At 44.5% G+C, this 21,216-nt stretch overlaps 1 protein-coding gene across 1 annotated transcript in view; it reads right to left on the reverse strand.

Annotated features, from left to right (window-relative positions):
* Positions 1-21,216, reverse strand: part of LOC132832576 (complement C4-like) — a 155,108-nt gene that overhangs the window by 59,451 nt on the left and 74,441 nt on the right. Inside the window, exons 21-26 of the mRNA XM_060850669.1 lie at positions 18,420-18,632; positions 14,576-14,627; positions 14,400-14,483; positions 10,103-10,306; positions 3,695-3,770; positions 1,605-1,758 (exon numbers count right to left, since the gene is read on the reverse strand). Coding sequence (XP_060706652.1) covers positions 1,605-1,758; positions 3,695-3,770; positions 10,103-10,306; positions 14,400-14,483; positions 14,576-14,627; positions 18,420-18,632 — 783 coding nt within the window. The remainder of the gene's footprint in view (positions 1-1,604; positions 1,759-3,694; positions 3,771-10,102; positions 10,307-14,399; positions 14,484-14,575; positions 14,628-18,419; positions 18,633-21,216) is intronic.

Raw genomic sequence — 21,216 nt, forward strand, 5'->3', positions numbered from 1 at the left:
TGTTCCCCCTGTCGCATCTGCTCTGATGATACCACCGTCCAATGGGATGCCTCTGACATGACCCTTCTCTTTTCTTCATCCCAGGATTCCCAGCATCCAGGGTTGACAGACCCCTCAGCCTCAGCCTTGTCCAATCCATCTTCTAACGTCACCCCTGCCTCCCAGAAACACATGATAGGGACCCACCCCCTTCTCCTCATTTTCCACCCCCATTAAGTTCCACAAACGAAGGATGACCATTCCATTCCCTCCAGGAAGATGGCGCCACCACCATTCCCATTCCTTCACTGTCAGCATTCCACAGGGATCATTCCTTTCCCCCCCACCATTATGACACTCCCACTCCACTCCTGACACTTCCTCACCGACACCTTCCCATGCAATCATGGATGGTGTAACACTTGTCTGTTTGCCTCAACCTCTCCCCACATTCTACTCTTTTCAAAAATGGCAACTTCCTTCCCTCAAGAGAATAAGTGAATCGATTAAGGAATTCCCTCTTCCCCAGATAATCATTAGATTCTCAATTCCAGATTCCAAATTCAAACATCAGTCATGACGTGATTTGAACTCAGGTCCCCAGAGCATTACCTGGGTCTCTCTTGATTAGCAGTCCAGTGATAATACCACTAGGCCATCAACCTTCCCCCCACCTGGGTTTACCCAGCATATTTTTGTGTGTTTCTATATATAAATGGAATACATTCCTTGTATCAAAGGAATCAAACTACTTTCTGGGCAGTATCTGACTTGTGGTCCATTTTATGGTCTACCTGACATTCAGTTCCCTTGACTTCAGGTGATCTATACATCACAAATATGAAAAGGTAAATCACTTATTGTACCATAAGACTGGTCTCTTATTAAAGAAGCTGGTGGTGGTTTAACCTGAAGACCAACACCCCTCAGATGGGGGGGACGAGGTTGAGTAGATTAGATTCCCGACACTACGGAAACAGGTCCTTCAGCCCAACAAGTCCTCTGAAGAGTAACCCACCCAGACTCATTCCCCTACCCTATATTTACCCCTCAGTAATGCAGCTAACACTGTGGGCAATTTAGTATGGCCAATTCACCTAACGTGCACATCATTTGGATTGTGGGAGGAAACCGGAGCAAACCAGGGCAGGTGCAGGGAAAACGTGCAAACTCCAAAGAGACAGTCGCCCGAGGCTGGAATCAAACCCAGGTCCCTGGCGCTGTGAGGCAGCAATATTAATGACTGAGTTACCATGCTGCCTAAGTAAAGAGCGTGGGTATCGATCACACTATCTCTCACATGCAAAGCGAGTGCTCTACCAGTTGAGCTAATTCCCCAAAGGCTAATTCCACAAGGTTGAGAAGGAGAGTCTTTCACAGTAATAGTGTGGGAACTGAACCTGTGCTGTTGGCGGTCACCCTGCATTGCAGGCCAGCAACCCAATCAAACGCGCTAACCAACCCCCCCTGGTGCCATTAGTGTAACAGAAGCTAAGGTGACTTGGCTCATTTTAATTCACAATCCACGACAAGTCTCTCTCTCCTAGTGGAAAGGCTAATTGTGTCAACAAGGACACAGTGCACGTAATAAAAGGCATGTGAGATATGAAGGAATGAGAAACAACCTGTAAATTTGGAAACATGGGATAGGGATCGTAAAACTCTCCGGCTGCAGTCTGATGCTCCAGCAAATACAAGACGGATTGTTGAACTTGGTCATCGTCAACCTGGACCTGAGTATTAGCTATTGACAGTATCTTAACAATAAATGCGGTTAACCTGAAATGAAAAGCAGATATTAAAATCACAGAATCCCTACCATGAGGAAAGAATCCATTTGACCCATTCACTCCTTAGATTGTCAGAAATGATTTGTCAGTGCACCCTGCACACCCCACATGGGCATTGAAAGAAAACTTGGAGACGTTCCTTCAGTGTCGCTGGGTCAAAATTCTGGAATTCCTTCACTGAAGGTCAACCTGGACCGCAGCAGTTCAAGGAGACAGCTCACCACCAACTTTTCGAGGGGGGCAATTAGGGATGGGCAATGAAATGCTGGAGTCAACCAGAAACGCCCACGTCCCGCGAGAGAATCAATAAATGAGGTCTTTGTAAGTGCAGCACCCCTCACTGGCACAAGCCCTGTGTGAAGTGTCCTCAGTACTATCCCATGCTTTGAAGCAGTGTCTCCAACACAGGCACCACATGGCCTTTTTTCTGCTTCTTACCTTCTTGGCGTTTTGACTTTTAAACTGACCTTGGTGACGTTGGCCACGCCATTATGCCCAGCAGTGGGCTCTGTCGAAGTCAGTGAAAGCAGATATCAGGTAGAGTGAAGATTGGGTGATTAAGCCTCGTTTAAGTCCAGCCCTAAATTCAATTGCACCCCCCCATTGAATATTGCAAACATTTTCCATTTGATCTCCAATACTGTTTGAATTGCACCAGTGTTTGTGAAACAGCCTCTGAATAAATATGCACTGAAACAAAGAGAATAAGAGCAGCAAAAGCCCATTCGGCCCATCAAGTCTGGACTACCATTCAACTAGCTCATAGCTGATTCTTTATCTCATGCCATGGCCCTGCTCCCTTCCCATGCCACTCAACGTCTTTAGCTTCCAGAAAGCTATTCATTTCTTTCTGATGAATTCACCTCCATGTCCTTCTGTAGTGCAGAATTCCATGGGTCATAAAGTCACAGGGCCTTGCAGCATGGCACAGTTGGTGGGCCTTTGAATTATTAACTTAATGTTATCTCAATTCACTTATTTTCTCAATTCTGTGACCAGCCACCCATGTAATTTAAGTAACTGCGTAAATTGGGTTTGAAATGGCATTAGTTCTGGTCACTTGGACTGTGATGGATACAGTCATAGAGTCAAACAGCACGGAAACAGACCCTTCCGTCCCATTCGTCCATGCTGACCAAACTTCCGAAACTGAACTGATGCCATTTGTCTGTGCTTTGCCCTGTTTCCCTCTCAATCTTTTCTATTTATGTACTGGTCCAAACGCTTTTTAAATGTTGCAACTGGACCTTCATGTACCACTTCCTCTGGCAGCACATTTCACATGTGAACCACCCTCTGTGCAAAAACGTGGCCACTCAGCTCCCTTTTCAATCTTTCTTCTTTCACCTCAAACCTATGCCCTCTAGTTTTGAACTCCCCTATCCTGAAGAAGAGAACTTGGCTATTCTCCTTTGGTACACCCCTCATGATTTTATAAACCGCAATAAAGGGCATCCCTCCGCCTCCTACATTTCAGAAAAACAAGGTCCCAGTCTATCCAACCCCTCCTTATGAGTCAAATATTGCAGTCCTTGGAACCCTCTAAGTGAAGATGCCTTCAATATCTCCTCAATGCGCTATTTACCCTGAGACTCTGAGCCCTTGTTCTGTATTCTCTGGCCAATAAAACATTATCGCTATGACTAGTCTGCCCAGTCCTGGCAGAAATATAAACTTTTCAATGAGATGCTCTCACATTCTTCTAAACTCCAACGAAGATAGGCCCATATGACAAACCTGCCAAACCAGGAGTCAAATGCATTGTCTCTATGCCTTGTTAAGTAAGAAACCAAATCTGCACACAAAGAGTCTACACGGCTAAGTCCCAATATCTAAAATGGAACATATTTAATTCTGAACCATGAGTGAATGGAGAGAATATGAACCAAAAGGATTGAGAAGAGGAAAAGACTTCACCAACTCACCATGTGCTGCCAGGGTAGTCGCTGAATTTTCCATAAGCTCCATTAGCATTTTTATGTTCCAGTATCCTTTTGTACCCTGCAAAGTACAACAGTTAATTGGTTGCTCAATCGTGAGGGGAAGGGGGAACAGCCCTAAGTTGTGGTCCACATAGGCACCAACGATATAGGTAGGAAGAGAGACAGGGATTTAAAGCAGAAATTCGTGGAGCTAGGGTGAGAGCTTAGAGCTGGAACAAACAGAGTTGCTAGCGAAGCAAGGAATGTAGAGAGAGGGGAGCTGAACATGTGGCTACAGGAATGGTGCAGGAGGGAGGGTCTTGGATTGCTGGATAATTGGGGCTTTTTCTGGGATAGGTGGGACCTCTACAGACACGATGGTCTACATCTGAACCAGTGGGGTACCAATATCCTGGGGGAGAAATTTGCTAATGCTCTTTGGGTGGGTTTAAACGAATTCAGCAGGGGGATGGGGACCAAAGTTGGAGTTCGAGTATATGGAAGGATAAGAGTCATGAAGTCAGAACTAAAGTTTCAAGATTGCAAGAAGGCACTGGCAGGCAAGAAGTTGGCTTGAAGTGTGTTTAATTCAACACCATGAGAATCCAGAATAAGGTAGGTGAACTTGCAGCATGGGTTGGTACCTGGGATTTCTATGTTGTGACCATTTCAGAAACATGGGTAGCGTAGGGACAGGAATGGTTGTTGCAGATTCTGGAATTTAGATGCTTCAGTAAGAACAAAGAAAATGGTAAAAGAGGGGGTGGTGTGGCATCGTTAGTCAAAGACAGTATTGCAATTGCAGAAAGGACATTTGAGGACTCCTCTATTGAGATAGAATGCCCTGAGATTAGAACCAGGAAAGGAGAGGTCACCCTGTTGGGAGTTTTCTGTCGACCTCTGAATAGTTCCAGAGATGTAGAGGAAAGGATAGCAAAGATGATCCTCAATAGGAGCAAGAATGACAGGGGAGTTGTTTTGGGGGCTTTAACTTACCAAATATTGACTGGGAATATTATAGTTCAAGTACTTTAGATGGGTCAGTTTTTGTCCAATGTGTGCAGAAAGGTTTCCTGACACAATATGTAGTCAGCCCAAAAAGGGGCGGGGTCACATTTGATTTGGTACTGTGGAGTGAACACAGCCAGGTGTTAGATTTGGAGGTAGGTGAGCACATCGGTGATTGTGCTAACAACTGGGTTATTTTTACTTTGGTGATAGAAATGGATAGGTATATATGACAGGAATTATAGCTGGGGAAAGGCATTTAGGATGCAATTAGGTATGATTTAGGATACATAAGATGGGGAAGGAAACTGCAGGGGATGGGCACAACTGAAGTGAGGAGTTTATTCGAGGAACAGCTACTATTGATCCTTGATAAGTATGTACCGGCCAGGCAGGAAGGAAGTTATTAAGCGCAGGGGCTGTGGTTTACTAAGGAAGTTGAATCTCTTGTCAAGAGGAAGAGGATGCTTATGTTAAGATGAGATTTGATGGCTCAGTTAGGGTACTTGAGAGTTAGAAGTCATCTAGGAAAGACCTAAAGAGAAAGCTAAGAAGAGCCAGGAGGGGTCACGAGAAGTCATTGGAAGATAGAATCAAGGAAAATCCTAAGGCTTTCTATAGATGTATCAGGAATGATAGAACAAGAGTAAGATTAGGGCCAATCAAGCACAGTAGTGGGAAGTTGTACGTGGAGTCTGAGGAGATGAGGGAAGCACTAAATGAATACTTTTCTTCAGTATTCATACTAGAAAAAGACAATATGGTCAAAGAGAATCCTGAGAAACAGGCTACGAGAGTAGATGGGATTGAGGTGCATAAAGAGGATGTGTTAGCAGTTCTGGAAAGTGTAAAAATAGTTAAGTCCCCTGGGCCGGATGGGATTTATTCGAGGATCCTCTGGGAAGCCAGGGAGGAAATTGCCGAGCCTTAGGCGTTGATCTTTATGTCACCATTGTCTACAGGAATAGTGCCAGAAGACTGGAGGATAGTAAATGCTGTTCCCTTGTTCAACAAGGGGGTAGAGACAACCCTGGAAATTATAGACCCATGAGCGTTACTTCTTGTGGGTCAAGTGTTGGAAAGGGTTATAAGAGATAGGATTTATAATCATCTAGGGACGAATAAGTTGATTAAGGATAGTCAACATGGTTTTGAGAAGAGTAGGTCGTGCCTCACAAACCTTATTGAGTTCTTTTAGAAGGTGACCATACAGGTGGATGATGTGGTGTATATGGATTTCAGTAAGGCATTTGATAAGGTTCCTCACAGTAGGCTATTGAACAAAATACAGAGGCATGGGATTGAGGGTGATTTAGTGGCTTGAATCAGAAATTGGCTAGCTGAAGGAAGACAGAGGGTGGTGGTTGATGGGAAATAGTCATCCTGGAGTTCAATTACTAGGGGAGTATGGCAAGGATCTGCTTTGTGTCCACTGTTGTTTGTAATTTATATCAATGATCTGGATGAAGGCATAGAAGGATGGGTTAGTAAATTTGAAGATGACATTAAGGTTGGTAGAATTGTGGATCATGTTACAGTTTATAGCGAGAAATAGATAAGCTGCAGAGCTGGGCTTGGAGGTGGCAAATGGAGTTTACTGTGGAAAAATGTGAGGTGATTCAGTTTGGAAGGAGGAACAAGAATGCAGATTATTGGGCTCATGCTAAGATTCTTGGTGTAGATGAGTAGAGAGATGTTAGTGTCCAGGTATATAGATCCTTGAAAGTTGCCACCCAGGTTGATAGGGCTGCTAAGAATGCATATAGTGTGTTAGCTTTTATTGGTCGAGGGATTGAGTTTCGGAGCCATGACATCATGCTGGTGCGGCCACATTTGGAGTATTGCATACAGTTCTGGTTGCCAATTTATAGGATGGAATCTTTGGAATAGGTTCAGAGGAGATTTAGTAGGATGTTGCCTGGTATGAAGGGAAGGTCTTATGAGGAAAAGCTGAGGGACTTGAGGCTGTTTTCATTAGAGATAAGAAGATTGAGAGGTGACTTAATTGACACATATAAGATAATCAGAGCGTTAGAGGGGTTGGACAAGGAGAGCCTTTTACCTCAGATGGTGATGGCTAACAGCAGGGGACATAACTTTAAATTGAGGGGTGATAGATACAGGACAGATGTTAGAGGTAGTTTCTTTACTCAGAGAGTAGTCGAGGTGTGGAACGCACTGCCTGCAACAGTAGTAGACTCGCCAACTTTCAGGGCATTTAAATGGTCATTGGATAGACATATGGATGAGAATGGAATAGTATAGGTTAGATGGGCTTCAGATTAGTTTCACAGGTCGGTGCAACATCGAGGGACGAGGGGCCGATACTGCGCTGTAATGTTTTATGTTCCATGTTCTATGTTCCATGTTACTTCTGCCACAAACTCTCTCAATATTATTGATCACCAAACCGGCCATCATTTACACATATGCTCACCATTAGGGGCAAGTAGGGATGGGGTGAGGGGGCAAATGCTGTCCCCAGCCAGTGATGCCCCAAGTCCCATGACCAAACTGAAAATTGTGGGAATGATGGTTAGAAGGATGAGTTGGGGCGACTGAACCAACTTTGGGGTTGACCTTTAAAGGCACTGACTGGGTTCACGTGCACGTTCACCTTCATCACTTGGAGGTGAGATTCTGTCTGGGAGATTATATGGTACAATAATGTAGGTGGTAACTAGAAGGAAATGCCCCAAGATGTCACAAAGGATCTGTGGAGAGGGAAGCAGATTTGGCAACATATGACATTGTCCTGAAATGCTAATTTATTATTTTTTTCCCCGATCCACTAATGTTTCCTGACCTGCTGAGTGTTCACAGACTGCTTTGCTTTCTAGCACCCTCACTATCTAGTAGCAGGCCATTCAGCCCAGACCAGCCCATCCCACTATCCTATCACTGCATTTACCACACTAATCAATAATCGTTGGATGTTCTGGGGCAATTTAACATGGCCAATCCACCTAACCTACACATCGTTGGACGGGGAGGAAACACATGCAGAATAAGCGAACTCCACACAGACATGACCCAAGGGTGGAATCGAACCCAGGTCCCGCACACTGTGAGGTAGCAGTGTTAACCATTGAGCCACTGTTGCATTGGTGTGCTAGGTTGTTTTCAATTAAAGCTGGTGGAAGACAACTTGGGCATGAACCAAAAATGACAGACTTGAGAAACAGAAAAACTTAAGCACAGCTTAAAAACAATTAGAAAAGTGAGGAGAAGAATGAGGTGCCCCATAAATTGGAGGAGGGAATTGAGCAGTGCATCACAGCAACCGGTGCGGAGTTTCTCAATAAACTAGAAACATTATAATCTGTAATGTTTGAGGATTGTGGCTGTGTGAAGAAGCTGGGTGCAAAGGAGTGTAAGATACTGAGAGTATTGGTAGACAGGTACAGAATGGAGCAGTGCTGCAGGTAATGGAGGTTGGAGGAGCCCAAGAGTGGCTTAGAGTCAACCAAGCCTGTAGTCTTGGGCCACAGGAAACAAAGAGAAATGGGGGAAATGGGGCTGTGCAGGGGGAGCCTGGGGAGCAAAGAAAGAGTTTAGCCAGCAGAACCTTGAATATATCAATCTCTAAACTTAGCATAAAACATCACAGTTCGAACAGATGAATCCCAACTTTTGCTATCCATATCTGGCCTGGCCAAACGTGAGTCCAGACCCACAGCAATGTCATTGACTCTCAACTGCCCTTTGAGCCGATAGGGTTGGGCAAAGATATTGGCCTAGGTAACAATGCCCACACCTCATGAATATGTTTTTAAAAACTCCAGAAAATAGTGACGAGCTGAATTGTTCTTGTGGTGAGATGGATGCTGTGCGAGTACTTGCACATGATTTTGTTACGATCTGGGGTAAACTCTTCTGCTAATTTAAACCAGCAGCATAGAATGGATTCACCCCGTGCTGTAATCTCTTAAAATTTGAGAGGCAAAGAACTATCCCAGAGGTTACTATTTAAAGTAAAAATTAACAATTTTACTCTTTAGGTCTAACAGAATATTAAAACCAGCAACTACTTACAACTTCTTCCTCTTAAACCTATCTTTTACCTCCCAATCTCCAACATTCGTCTGATTAAAAAAAATCCCAATTAAGATTTACAAAAAATAATTAATAAAACCAGTCAGCTTTGCCAATTCTCCTTTGTATATCTTCCTCTGTAGATTCTCTCCAGGTCAGCCTTGATGTTCTCCCACAGACGCGCACTCCCCACAGACGGGTACCTTTCAGAGAAGCTCTTCAGCTAGCAATATACATTTGCTGATCTTTGGCAGTTCTCCCCCTAACTTCAAAATGTCCAATTTTATACCCCAAAACATTGGGTCATTTCATCAGCTTTAATAGTATCAAAATATTAAATAAAAATTTGATTGGGTTTTGGTATTTTGCGGCATCATTTAAACTGATTGGCCAAATTTGAATTTGTTTGTGTTTCATGGCAACCTAGTCACTCTTATTTGTTTTGACCAAGTTTTATGCCGTTATCTTGTTCAGGTCTCTCTGTGCTCTGTTGGTCCTTGTGAGCTTTTTAACTCTCTTAAAGGTACAGCACATCTCTACACCTTCATAACACTTACACAATTAGTGATTCTGAAGCGATTGATCATACCAACCCAAAACACCCTGGGGCTCACTTCCCAGTTCTTAATGTTGTTGGATGCTATAAGGACACCATGCATTACTGAGGGATGGTTTCACCAAGTAAACTGAGTACTAGAAAAATTATGGAATGATGCTAATTGGGAAATGACAGTCTGATTGGGAATGGTGGACAGAGATTGGTCTTTCTGCAACTGTGCTGGCCAGTCAACTGCCAGCCTGAATTTGAGAAATACTAAGAGGTGACTTTTTTTTCATTCATTCACAGGAATGATGGCTGTGCCAGCATTTATTGCTCATCCCTAGTTGCCCAGAAAACAGTAAAGAGTCAACCCCATTGCTGTGGGTCTGGAGTCATGTATAGGTCAGACCAGGTAAGGATAGCAGTTTTCATCCTTGAAGGACATCAGAGAACCAGATGGGGTTTTCTCACCATCAACAATTGTGGTCATTGTTAAACTCATGTGTGCTTTTGTTTCACTTGTCCTAGGATGTGTGTGTGTTGTCCCAGTCAAAGTGGTGCCCTTCTTTATCTCTATGCATGGAAAATTCTACCTTCCCTTGAAAAAAGGAACTGGAAACGTCATCACCCACCTTCAGAAACCAAAACCTATAACTAGAGAGGCAGGACATACCACCAGCGCTTCACTGGAGACTCTCACTGATGATGTTACCTGATCATGGTGACGAAACATCTGAAAACAAGCCTTCCAGCTCAGCGAGCTAACTTCTGTATATATTTCAGATATGTTTCAGTGTGTTTTAAATTATTGCCAGGCAGATCCCTACCTGCTCTAATGTGACTGAGTGCTTCGTCCTTCAGCTCTGCCTTTAGATGCAACCATTGGTCACTTTTGTCGAGGTAATTGGCAGCAAAGACTGTTGGGGCCAATGCAGTTGTCGTTTGCTCAGTGCACCCTGTCGGTAATCGAATGAGCTTCTCGATCCCCTCAGGCGACAGGCTGTTTTCCACAATTTCTCCCATCGCGTGACCTAAAAAAAAGAAGGCACCAATAAGGAATCACTGAATGCGATGTAGCTCGGGAGGAGATAGGAACACTCAAATAAATCAGAAGTGCCTAAAAATCGAATGGAACAGAAATGACCAAATCAGTTTTAAAAAAAACAAAGAACTGCAGATGCTGGAGACCGGAAATGATCAAAAATGGAAATCGCTGGAGAAATTCCGCAGATCCCAACAGTGCATGTGGAGTGAGAACAGGCGACTGTCTGTGTGGAGTTTGCATATTCTCCCTGTATCTGCGTGGATTTCCTTTGGGTGCTCCGGTTTCCTCCCACAGGATCGATTTGGATGCGAGCATAAGAGGTACAGTTAGTAAGTGTGCAGATGACACCAAAATTGGAGCTGTAGTGGAGGGTGAAGAGGGTTATCTCAGATTACAACAGGATCTGGACCAGATGGGCCAATGGGCTGAGAAGTGGCAGATAGAATTTAATTCAGATAAATGTGAGGTGCTGTATTTTGGGAAAGCAAATCTTAGCAGGATTTGGTAAGGACCTATTGAGTGTTGCTGAACAAAGAGACCTTGGAGTGCAGGTTCATAGCTCCTTGAAAGTGGAGTCGCAGGTAGATAGGATAGTGAAGAAGGTGTTTGGTATGCTTTCCTTTATTGGTCAGAATATTGAGTACAGGAGTTGGGAGGTCATGTTGCGGCTGTACAGAACATTGGTTAGGCCACTGTTGGAATATTGCATGCAATTCTGGTCTCCTTCCTATTGGAAAGATGTTGTGAAACTGGAAAGGGTTCAGAAAAGATTTACAAGGATGTTGCCGGGGTGGAGGATTTGAGCTACAGGGAGAGTCTGAACAGGCTGGGGCTGTTTTCCCTGGAGTGTCGGAGGCTGAGGGGTGACCTAATAGAGGTTTACAAAATTATGAGGGGCATGGATAGTATAAATAGACAAAGTCTTCTTCCTGTGGTGGGGGAGTCCAGCATTAGACGGCATAGGTTTAGAGTGAGAGGGGAAAGATATAAAAGAGACCTAAGGGGCAACTTTTACACGCAGAGGCTAGTACATGTATGGAATGAGCTGCCAGAGGATGTGGCGAAGGCTGATACAATTGCAACATTTAAGAGACATTTGGATGTGTATATGAATAGGAAGGATTTGGAGGGATATGGGCCGGGTGCTGGCAGGTGGGACTAGATGGAGTTGGGATATCTGGTTGGCATGGACGGGTTGGACTGAAGGGTCTGTTTCCATGCTGTACATCTCTATGACTCTATAAATCTGTGTGCAAGTCAGGTCAGTGTTCAGTGATGTGGTTAGGTGCATTAGTCAGGGGTAAATGTAGAGTAATAGATCGGGGAATGGGTCTGGGTGGGTTACTCTGCAGAGGGTTGGTGTGGACTTGTTGAGCTGAAGGGTCTGCTTCTACACTGTCGGGATTATATAAAGAAAGTTAGTGGTTCAGGTCCTGTGACCCTTCTTTGTATTTTGTTTGTGGTCTTTAGTATGTGTATATGCATCTGCAGATCATTCTTGACAGGCCATTCTTGGCTGACACAGGGAGTTTTGAAGTAAGGACCACAGCTGGCTGACAAGATGTAAAGTGTGTGACCTTGAGACTGATGGACAACGTTTCGAAATGTGTTGCTTCGGTTTTTGCTTAACGAGAAGGCGGTCTATCTGAACTTGTGTGCCAGGGAGGAACTGGGTGTCCGGGCCTGACCAGATATAAACTGAGTGAAACTGAGGACTGCAGGTGTTGGAGGGTCAGAGTCAAAAAGGTGTGGCGCTGGTAAAGCACAGCAGATCAGGCCGCATCTGAGGAGCAGGAGAGTCAACGTGGGACTTAGGTCCGAAATGTCGACTCTCCTGCTTCTTGGATGCTGCCTGACCTGCTATGTTTCTCCAGTGCCACACTTTTTGACTCAAGTACGGCCATTCCCCTTGAAAGCCTTGGATAGTAGGTTGAAGCTCCAGTTGCAGGTGGACTTTGCACGTACTGCCTTTAGGCTTGGGGAAAGCCACAAGGAGAGAGTTGGGGACTCAGGCAGATGAAACTGGAAGGCAACAACCCCAACTGAGAGTTGTCCCCCTAGCATGTGAGTGTTAGCATGAATGACACGCTTCACCATAGAAACATTACGGGTTTGATAGGGTTAGGCCAATTGCCGAATGTGAAGTGGTCTGGGCAACCACTCGAGTGGTCAAAAAGCCTTATTCAGTCGCCTCACTATGGAGTCTTGCGTGTGGAAAAACCACTTGCTGGTCTCAGGAGTATACTTGTAATGAATACATACTCACAATACAGAAGATGCATGAAAGTAAAAGATTTCTCATATAATAAACCCAAAGAACTGCAGATGCTGAAGATCTGAAAACAAGACCCAGGTTTCTCCAGCCGTATCGTAAAAGACTTGTCAAGTTTACTTGGAATCCGATTACCAATTGTCTCAAGTTAGTGTTCTGTATTTGTTCTGCTTCTATACTCATTTCTCTCTGTTCAGATTTCTCATGAGTGTGTGAACACCTCTATCAAATAACCTCTCTGCCATCCTTATGAACCAGAAAATTGAGGTCTCTCATCTTCAGAAACACTCTCATGAATCCTTTCTGAAAAGAATATACTTTCTGAAACCTCACAAGGGCTAGTTTCTCATTGAGCTATTGGCCCAGGGAAGACTAGCAATTCCAAGTGGGCGTGTGGAAAAAACTCTCCTCACTTTATACTGGAAAGACCAGCTCTCCTCAAAGAAGGGTAAGAGGCACAGTTGGATTTGATTAGATTCCCCACAGTACAGAAACAGGCCATTCCCCCCCAACAAGTCCACACTGAAGAATAACCCATCCAGACCGATTCCCCTACATTTACCCCTGACTCATATACCTTACACTATGGGCAATTTAGTCTGGCCAATTCACCTGACCTGCACACCTTTAGATTGTGGGAGGAAACTGGAGCACCTGGAGGAAACCCACGTAGACAGGGGGAGAATGTGCAAACTGCCCACAGACTGTCACCCAAGGCTGGAATCGAACCGGGTCCCTGGTGCTGTGTGGCAGCAGTGCTAACCACTGAGCCATCCTGTCACCCCCATTGGATATTGTGCATGTTTGGTAATGCATGTAGTCAATGGACATCCTCAGCATCTCTGCGATATCGAGCAAGTTTGGTTTACTGAGGTGATATCTTATATTCCTCCACCAGGCTGTATTTTCTCTGAAATGTTCTCCACTGTCTGGAGCTGGTCATTGCCTTGGCTCTTGTGTGGTCCAAGTAACTCATCAGCCCAATCCTTACCCTGACCTCTGCATACACAGACATAGACAGCTTCAGCATCTAAAGAGATGTGGAAAGGATTGAAAACTTAATTGGTAAACCTCCATCCTTCTCATGTTAGGATCAGGAAGTAAGTCATACGAACATAAGAACGTAAGAAATAGGAGCAGGAGTAGGCCATCTGGCCCCTTAAGCCCGGTCCGCCATTCAGTATGATCATGGCTGTTCTTTTTGTGGACTCTGTTCCACTTACCCACCCACTCATCATAACCCTTAATCCCTTTACTGTTTAAAAATCTAACTTTGCCTTAAAAAATTCAATGAGGCAGCTTAAACTGCTTCACTGGGCAGGGAATTCCACAGATTCGCAACGTTCTTCCTGTAGCAGGGAGACCAGATTTGCCAGCAATATTTCAAAAGTGGCCTATACAGCTGCAACATGACCTCCCAACTCTTATACTCAATGCACTGACCAATAAAGGCAAGTGTACCAAACACCTTCTTCACTGTCCTATCTACCTTAATGAACAGTAAGTTCAATGAAGATACCTGACACAGGACGTTACAATGACGCACTGTCAGCCATCTCCTGGTCCTGACTCACGACAGCATCAACACTTTGTGTCTGGTCTGACACTGAAGACCCTTTCTCTGCTCATTTCCATTGAGTTGGTGTCAGCTCCTCGACGGCTCAGCTCCCTGTGCAGTTTCTCGAATCTCAACTACAATTACGAACCGAAATTTAAGGAAAGACAGTCCCATTTTTCCTGGTAATACAAGGTTAACCTCCCAATGGATAACTGAACTCAGAAGCCCTCTTCCAGCTGTAAAGTTTACCTCTTGCACGGATGTACAGGTAGGACTTGGTGTTTGGAACCATGTTGGAAGGTTTCGGTTCATACACTTGATACGAACTCTTCACTAATAACAAAACAGAGAGAAAAAAACGATCATGATGCAGTTCTGTTGCCTTTTGACATGAAGTTGATTTCGAAATGGAATGCAATACTTGCCACGTGGATCAATGGGAATACTTTGTTCTTCTGTCTTCAAGACACCCTCCCCCTGGAACAAAAGTCAAGAGATTCACAATTCCAGTGAGGAAGATTAGACTGGATTCCCTACTGTGTGGCAACAGGCCCTTCAGCCCAACATGTCCACACTGACCCTCCAAACAGTAACCCACCCAGAACCATTTCCCTCTTACTAATGCACCTAGCACTATAGGCAATTTAACATGACTGATTCACTTCACCTGCACATCTGTGGACTGTGGGAGGAAACCAGAGCACCTGGAGGTAGCACACACAGACACGGGGAGAATATGCAAACTCCACACAGACACCCAAGGTTGGAGTCAAACATGGGACCCTGGTGCTGTGAAGCAGCAGTGCTAACCACTGAGCCACTGAGCCAACTACTCGTGGGACAGACAGTTCTGACTCAGAGAGGTCTCACTGCACTGAGGGAAGCAATTTGGATCACCATTGTGCTATTTTCTGTTAATTCCATGGATGGCATGGTGGCTCAGTGGTTAGTACTGCTGCCTCACAGCATCAGAGACTTGGGTTCAATTCCTGCCTCAGGTAACTGTCTGTGTGTAGTTTGCATATTCTCCCTGTGTGTGCGTGGGTTTCCTCCGGGTGCTCCGGTTTCCTTTCACAGTCCAACAATGTGCAGGTTAGGTGAATTGGCCATGTTAAATTGCCCGTAGTGTTAGGTGGAGGGATAAATATAGAGGAATGGATCTGGGTGGGTTGCTCTTCAGAGAGTTGGTGTGGACTTGTTGGGTCAATGGGTCTGTTTCCACACTGTAAGTAATCTAATCACTTATAAAAGAGTAGTACTGCAGTCTTTGAGAATAAAGAGTACTGCAAACTGGATGTTCAATTATTCACGTCCGCAATTTATAATCCACTTGATCCTTGTGTTGACAGTCACCTACTTTTCAAACGTTAAGAGGTAAGATTGTACATGGTCACTTGAAGGAGAGGCAGCTCCCTCATTTCGTGCACCAGCTCACAATTATTTCCACCGAATGTAACAGAGCTGAGCAATGGTTGTTTTTTTATGCATTCACAGGATGATGGCATTGCTGGCCAGTCCAGTATTTATTGCCCATCCCAAATTGTTAAGAGTCAACACTTTGCTGTGGGTCTGGAGTCACATGTAGGCCAGACCAGGTAAGATTGGCAATTTCCTGCCTTAAAGGACATTAGTGTCAATGTATTAGGACAAGGTGCCATCATGTGTATGATTTTACCCATTTTGAATTTAATGAAACAGACAGTTTTCGAACGTATATTCTCAGAAAAAAAATAATGTAAGGTTTTTGTTCCATTAATTCCAACATTTTCCAGTTACCTCTAACTTGAGGTGATGTCTGCAGCAAGTAACTGGGGAGATGATGGCCTAGTGGTACGATCACTGGACTGTTCATCCAGAGACTCAAGTAATGGCATAGGGACCTTGGTTGTAATCCTGTCACAACAGATGGAGTAATTTGAATTCTATTAAAAAAGAACTCTGGAAAAAACCCACCTGGTTCACTAATGTCCTTTAGGGAAGGGAACTGCCAACCTTACCTAGTCTGGCCTATGTGTGACTCCAGACCCACAACAATGTGGTTAACTCTTAACTAACCCTCTGGGCAATTTGGAATGGGTAATAAATGCTGGACCTAGCCACAGGATGTTGCCTCATCCTGTGAATTAATAAAGGAAACAAAACTCAGGTTGTAAGTTTGCTTGCTGAGCTGGGAGGTTTGTTCTCAGACATTTCATCACCATGCTAGGGAACATCATCAGTGAGCCTCCCTTGAAGCCCTGTGTTCTGTCCTAACGCACAGGACATGCACGGAAACTCCTAGAGGCCTGGCGTTCAAACCAGAACTCAATGAACACATCGATTTGGATGCCATTTACCAAACTCTGAGGAAAAGAACCGGAAATAACATCGCTCACTCTTAACAGACAAAGAGACATATATAGAAAGCAGGACAGAACACCAGCGCTTCACCGGAGGCTCACTAGTGATGTTACCTAACATGGTGATGAAACGTCTGAGAACAAACATACCAGATCAGTGAGCAAACCAACAACCTGAACCTCAACCTGAGCTGCAAATCTTCTCAAAAATCACAGGGAAAAAAACTTCTAAAAAGAAAACATGCATATCAGGAAAACATTATTTAAATAGAGATGACAAACAGGTAACATTAGCCCTGTTTCTTTTATTAGTGGAGTGGGTGGTGACAGATAAGGATGGGAAGGGCATGGTGGGGGCGGCTCAGGGCATGATTGGTGGGTACTCAGTGGGTCCAGAAAAAAAAACAGTTGGGATGGCACGGTGGCTCAGTGGTTAGATCTGATGCCTCAGAGAGACCCAGGTTTGATTCCAGCCTCGGGTGACCGACTGTGCAGATTTTGCACATTCTTCCCCTCTGCATGAGTTTTGTCCGGGTGCACCGGTTTCCTCCCACAGTTCGAAGATGTGCAGGGTAGATTAGATTTACAGTGTGGAAACAGGCCCTTCGGCTCAACAAATCCACACCGACCCGCCGAAGCGCAACCCACCCATACCCCTACATTTACCCCTTACCTAACACTACGGGCAATTTAGCATGGCCAATTCACCTGACCCGCACATCTTTGGACTGTGGGAGGAAACCGGAGCACCCGGAGGAAACCCACGCAGACACGGGGAGAACGTGCAAACTCCACACAGTCTGTCGCCTGAGTCGGGAATTGAACCCAGGTCTCAGGCGCTGTGAGGCAGCAGTGCTAACCACTGTGCCACCGTGCCGCCCTAAACAGCCCTAACCACTGTGCCACCCAGTAGGGTGGATTGGCCATGGGAAATTGCCCACAGTGTTTAGGGATGTGCATTAGTCAGGGTTAAATGTAGGGTAGGGGAATGGGTTTGGGTGGGATACTGTCCCGTGTGGATCTGTTGGACCAAAGTGCCTGTTTCCACTCTGTAGGGATTCTATGATACCAGACCTTCCATCACTTAATCTGATTTCGGATTTCCAACAAGAGTAGCATTTTGCTCTGTCGGTTTTTTTTAAACTTGCAAACATTTTTTGACAGTTAAGACCTGCTTAAGTGCATCACAAATTAAAGCTGAAGTGCACTGGGAGTACTGTAAATGTTCACCTATCCAGACTCTGAATTGTTTTTTTATTCACAGTAATCGTTCATTCCAGCATACTCCAACAAAATGGTAGGGCGAGTCAAATTCTTAAGTCCAAGTATTTCAGACGCGAGTTCAGACACTTTCTGGTTTAGCTGCCAGATGGTGGCACAGTGGCTCAGTGGTTAGCACTGCTGCCTCACAGCACCAGGGACCTGCGTTCGATTCCAGCCTCGGGCAACTGTCTGTGTGGGTTTCCTCCGGGTGCTCCGGTTACCTCCTGCAATCTAAACGATGTGCAGGCCAGGTGAATTGGCCAAGCTCAATTGCCACCTAGTGTTAGGTACATTAGTCAGGGGTAAATGTAGGGGAATGAGTCTGGGTGGGTTACTCTTCAGAGGGTCAGTTTGGGCTGAAGGGTCTGTTTCCATACTATAGGGAAGCCAGTCTACAGATCAGGGCAGTCAACAGAAGCAAGCACATTATTTTTACACCAGTCTGGGAATTCAATGTTACCTTCACTGATGCCAGTAAAACGTGATTTCAAATATCATTTATTTAATCCAAATTATATTCGTTGGCCACTGAAATGAGATTTGACTCCATACTCCAACATCATTAAGATATACCTACTATTTCAGTAACGCTCCATAAATTGCACTCATGCCAAAGGACTCTTATTGGTAAGTATTTATAACACAGAGCAAAGAAACATTCACTCACCAGCACTTTCAGTTTCTTCATAACAGCATCACTTATTTGAATATCACCCATGCTGTACACGATTACTGTGATGGGTATATCGCCAATGGTTAGAGGAACCACAGAGAAATATACGGGAACGGCTGAGTTTGCTTGAACTGTCACAGTTCTTTCATGATTCCTGCCTGTGGCAGGACTGCAAAGGTTATCCACGGGCTTCATATATACCTTCACCTGGTTGCATTGCAAAAGGTGTGAGGTTAACACAAATGACATTGAAACAAAATAGAGCATTGTTGAACAAAAGATACATTTTACTGAATGTTTACATGTTGCATACATCAGGGCAATTCTCAAGAATACCAGTTCATCTGGGAAATTGACTTTTATATCTTCTGAGAAGACAGTGCAGGCTGGTTAGTTAGGGGATTTCTTAATGTTGAAATAGGGCACATCTAGCCATCCTGAGGGATAATGACCATCATGAGAAGATTGATTCTTGGTGTATGCCACACAAAGACTCTTGTTCCTGAGGAGTACCCAGTTTACCTCAGATTACCCTGTAAGGATACAGTACCTCAATGATTTAAGCTGCAACTGAAGCTAACTAGAAACACAAGTGGTGCTCACCACTAACGGGATGCTGTCGTAAAGCCAAAAAGGTAATTTGCCTTTAACACTAAAGCCAGACTAATGTGGTATGTGAATTTCAGTGCCAGCGTGATGCCAGGTAGGAAGGCTGGACGTTCCAAAGACCGCTGTATCAAATCAAACAGTAAATCCCTTTGGTTGTTTGCACCAAACAAGTTATTGGCCATTCCCAAACTACTCGCGATTGCATAGCTCTCAGCGCAGAGTCCAACTTTAGACATGATTCTGCAATTAGACAGCATTTGCTTAATAATTCTGAGTGTGTGGGGGATTACACTGATAGCCAATTTATGGTTGACAGTCAGGCTTGCAGTACACACAATGACACACGTGCACATACTGGAAGCTGCATATAGCACCATACAAGGCCCTGTCTTTACAAGCAGAAAAACTATTTGCATGCACTGCGTCCATTTCAATGCAACAAAGTAGGTCATAGCCATTCAAAATAGGTCATAATTGGCTCATTTCTCAAAAATAATTACAGGACATGAGTATTAATAATGGAAAAGAAATAAAGAAATTCATGGGGAACTATCTAGCACGCCAGTCTGACCTACAGGAGGTGATGACTTATTTCTTTCAGTCTCTTCCAATTCCTTCCAGCTTTTATTTTGCTGTTGTTAAAACGTCGTTTGCACATCTCTTTCCTTCCCTAGTTGAGAAGTTGCCCTTTCACTGTCTTTGTTTTCTTCCTCCTTTCACGGGGAGTCACAGGAAAATGTGAGAGGTGACAAGTCGCTGTTACTGGAGAATTTCTGATTTCACCATCCAGGTAACAGAAACCGAGAGGGAGAGATGTTTTAGATTAGATTAGATTAGACTTACAGCGTGGAAACAGGCCCTTTGGCCCAACAAGTCCACACCGACCCGCCGAAGCACAACCCACCCATACCCTTACATTTACCCCTTACCTAACACTACGGGCAATTTAGCATGGCCAATTCACCTGACCTGCACATCTTTGTGACTGTGGGAGGAAACCGGAGCACCCGGAGGAAACCCACGCAGACACGGGGAGAATGTGCAAACTCCACACAGTCAGTCGCCTGAGGCAGGAATTGAACCCGGGTCTCTGGTGCTGTGAGGCAGCAGTGCTAACCACTGTGCCACCGTGCCGCCCAATTTCTTGCAGTGTGGGGGCTTTTCCACTGCACTAAACCCACAATTTGATGGCATAAATTTACATATCATAAATATGTATTTTGTCAATGAGCTGTTTCACTGACTGAAGCAGAAGGTGATATTTTCCCTATAATGGGGGAGATGTGGTAGAGTCCTTTCCCACCAGATAAGGAAGGAATGACCGAAATTTACGTCGCACCTTTATTCACCTTGCTTCATCTCGATGCACTTTTCAGCCAACAAAGTACTTTTTAAGTGTAGATGACATTGCAATTTGGGTAGCAACACTCAGTTGTGATCAATGATCTCCCACAAACCTAGACAATTGCTATTAGCGATATTCCCTGGACAGATTATCTCTACTCTTCTTAGCAATATTCATTCACCTGGAAGGGCAAATAGCTTATCCATTTCATTTATGTATTAACATAAGCATATCTGACTGGGTGGGATGGTGGCTCAGTGTGTAGCATGGCTGCCTCCCAGCACCAGGGATACAGATATGATTCTAGCCTGAGGCGACTGTCTGTATGGAGCTTGCATGTTCATCCTGTGTCTGTGTGGGGTTCCTCCTGCAGTTCAAAGTTGTGGAAGTTAAGTATTTTAGTCATGGTAAATTGCCCCATAGTTTTCCAGGCATGTCAAGGATAGGTGCGTTAGCCATGGTAAGAGGGGGGGTGGTCTGGGTAGGATGTTCTTCAGAGGCTCATTGAAGAATTGATGGGCTGAATGGTCTCTTTCGGCACTATCTATCTGCAGTGCCCCCAATATACTATTTCCTTCCAAGGTACGTTTAACAAACTGATCAACAGCTGAGAGGATCGGTTTGGCAATCAGCTTCAGACCCTCCCACATGACATGAATTATATCAGGTCAGATGTAAAATAAATGGCCAACTTTTCCTGCACCCTGATTAATCCCCAACTGAGGTAAATAACAATATAAAGGATGAAAATATTTTTGAAAGGGGAATTTTGCATAAAAAAAGTCCTTTAATCTAATTGAAATAAATGACTCTGACAGGAGCCAAAGAACGATTTGT

The sequence above is a fragment of the Hemiscyllium ocellatum genome, chromosome 35, assembly GCF_020745735.1.
Source record: "Hemiscyllium ocellatum isolate sHemOce1 chromosome 35, sHemOce1.pat.X.cur, whole genome shotgun sequence".
NCBI lineage: Eukaryota > Metazoa > Chordata > Chondrichthyes > Orectolobiformes > Hemiscylliidae > Hemiscyllium > Hemiscyllium ocellatum.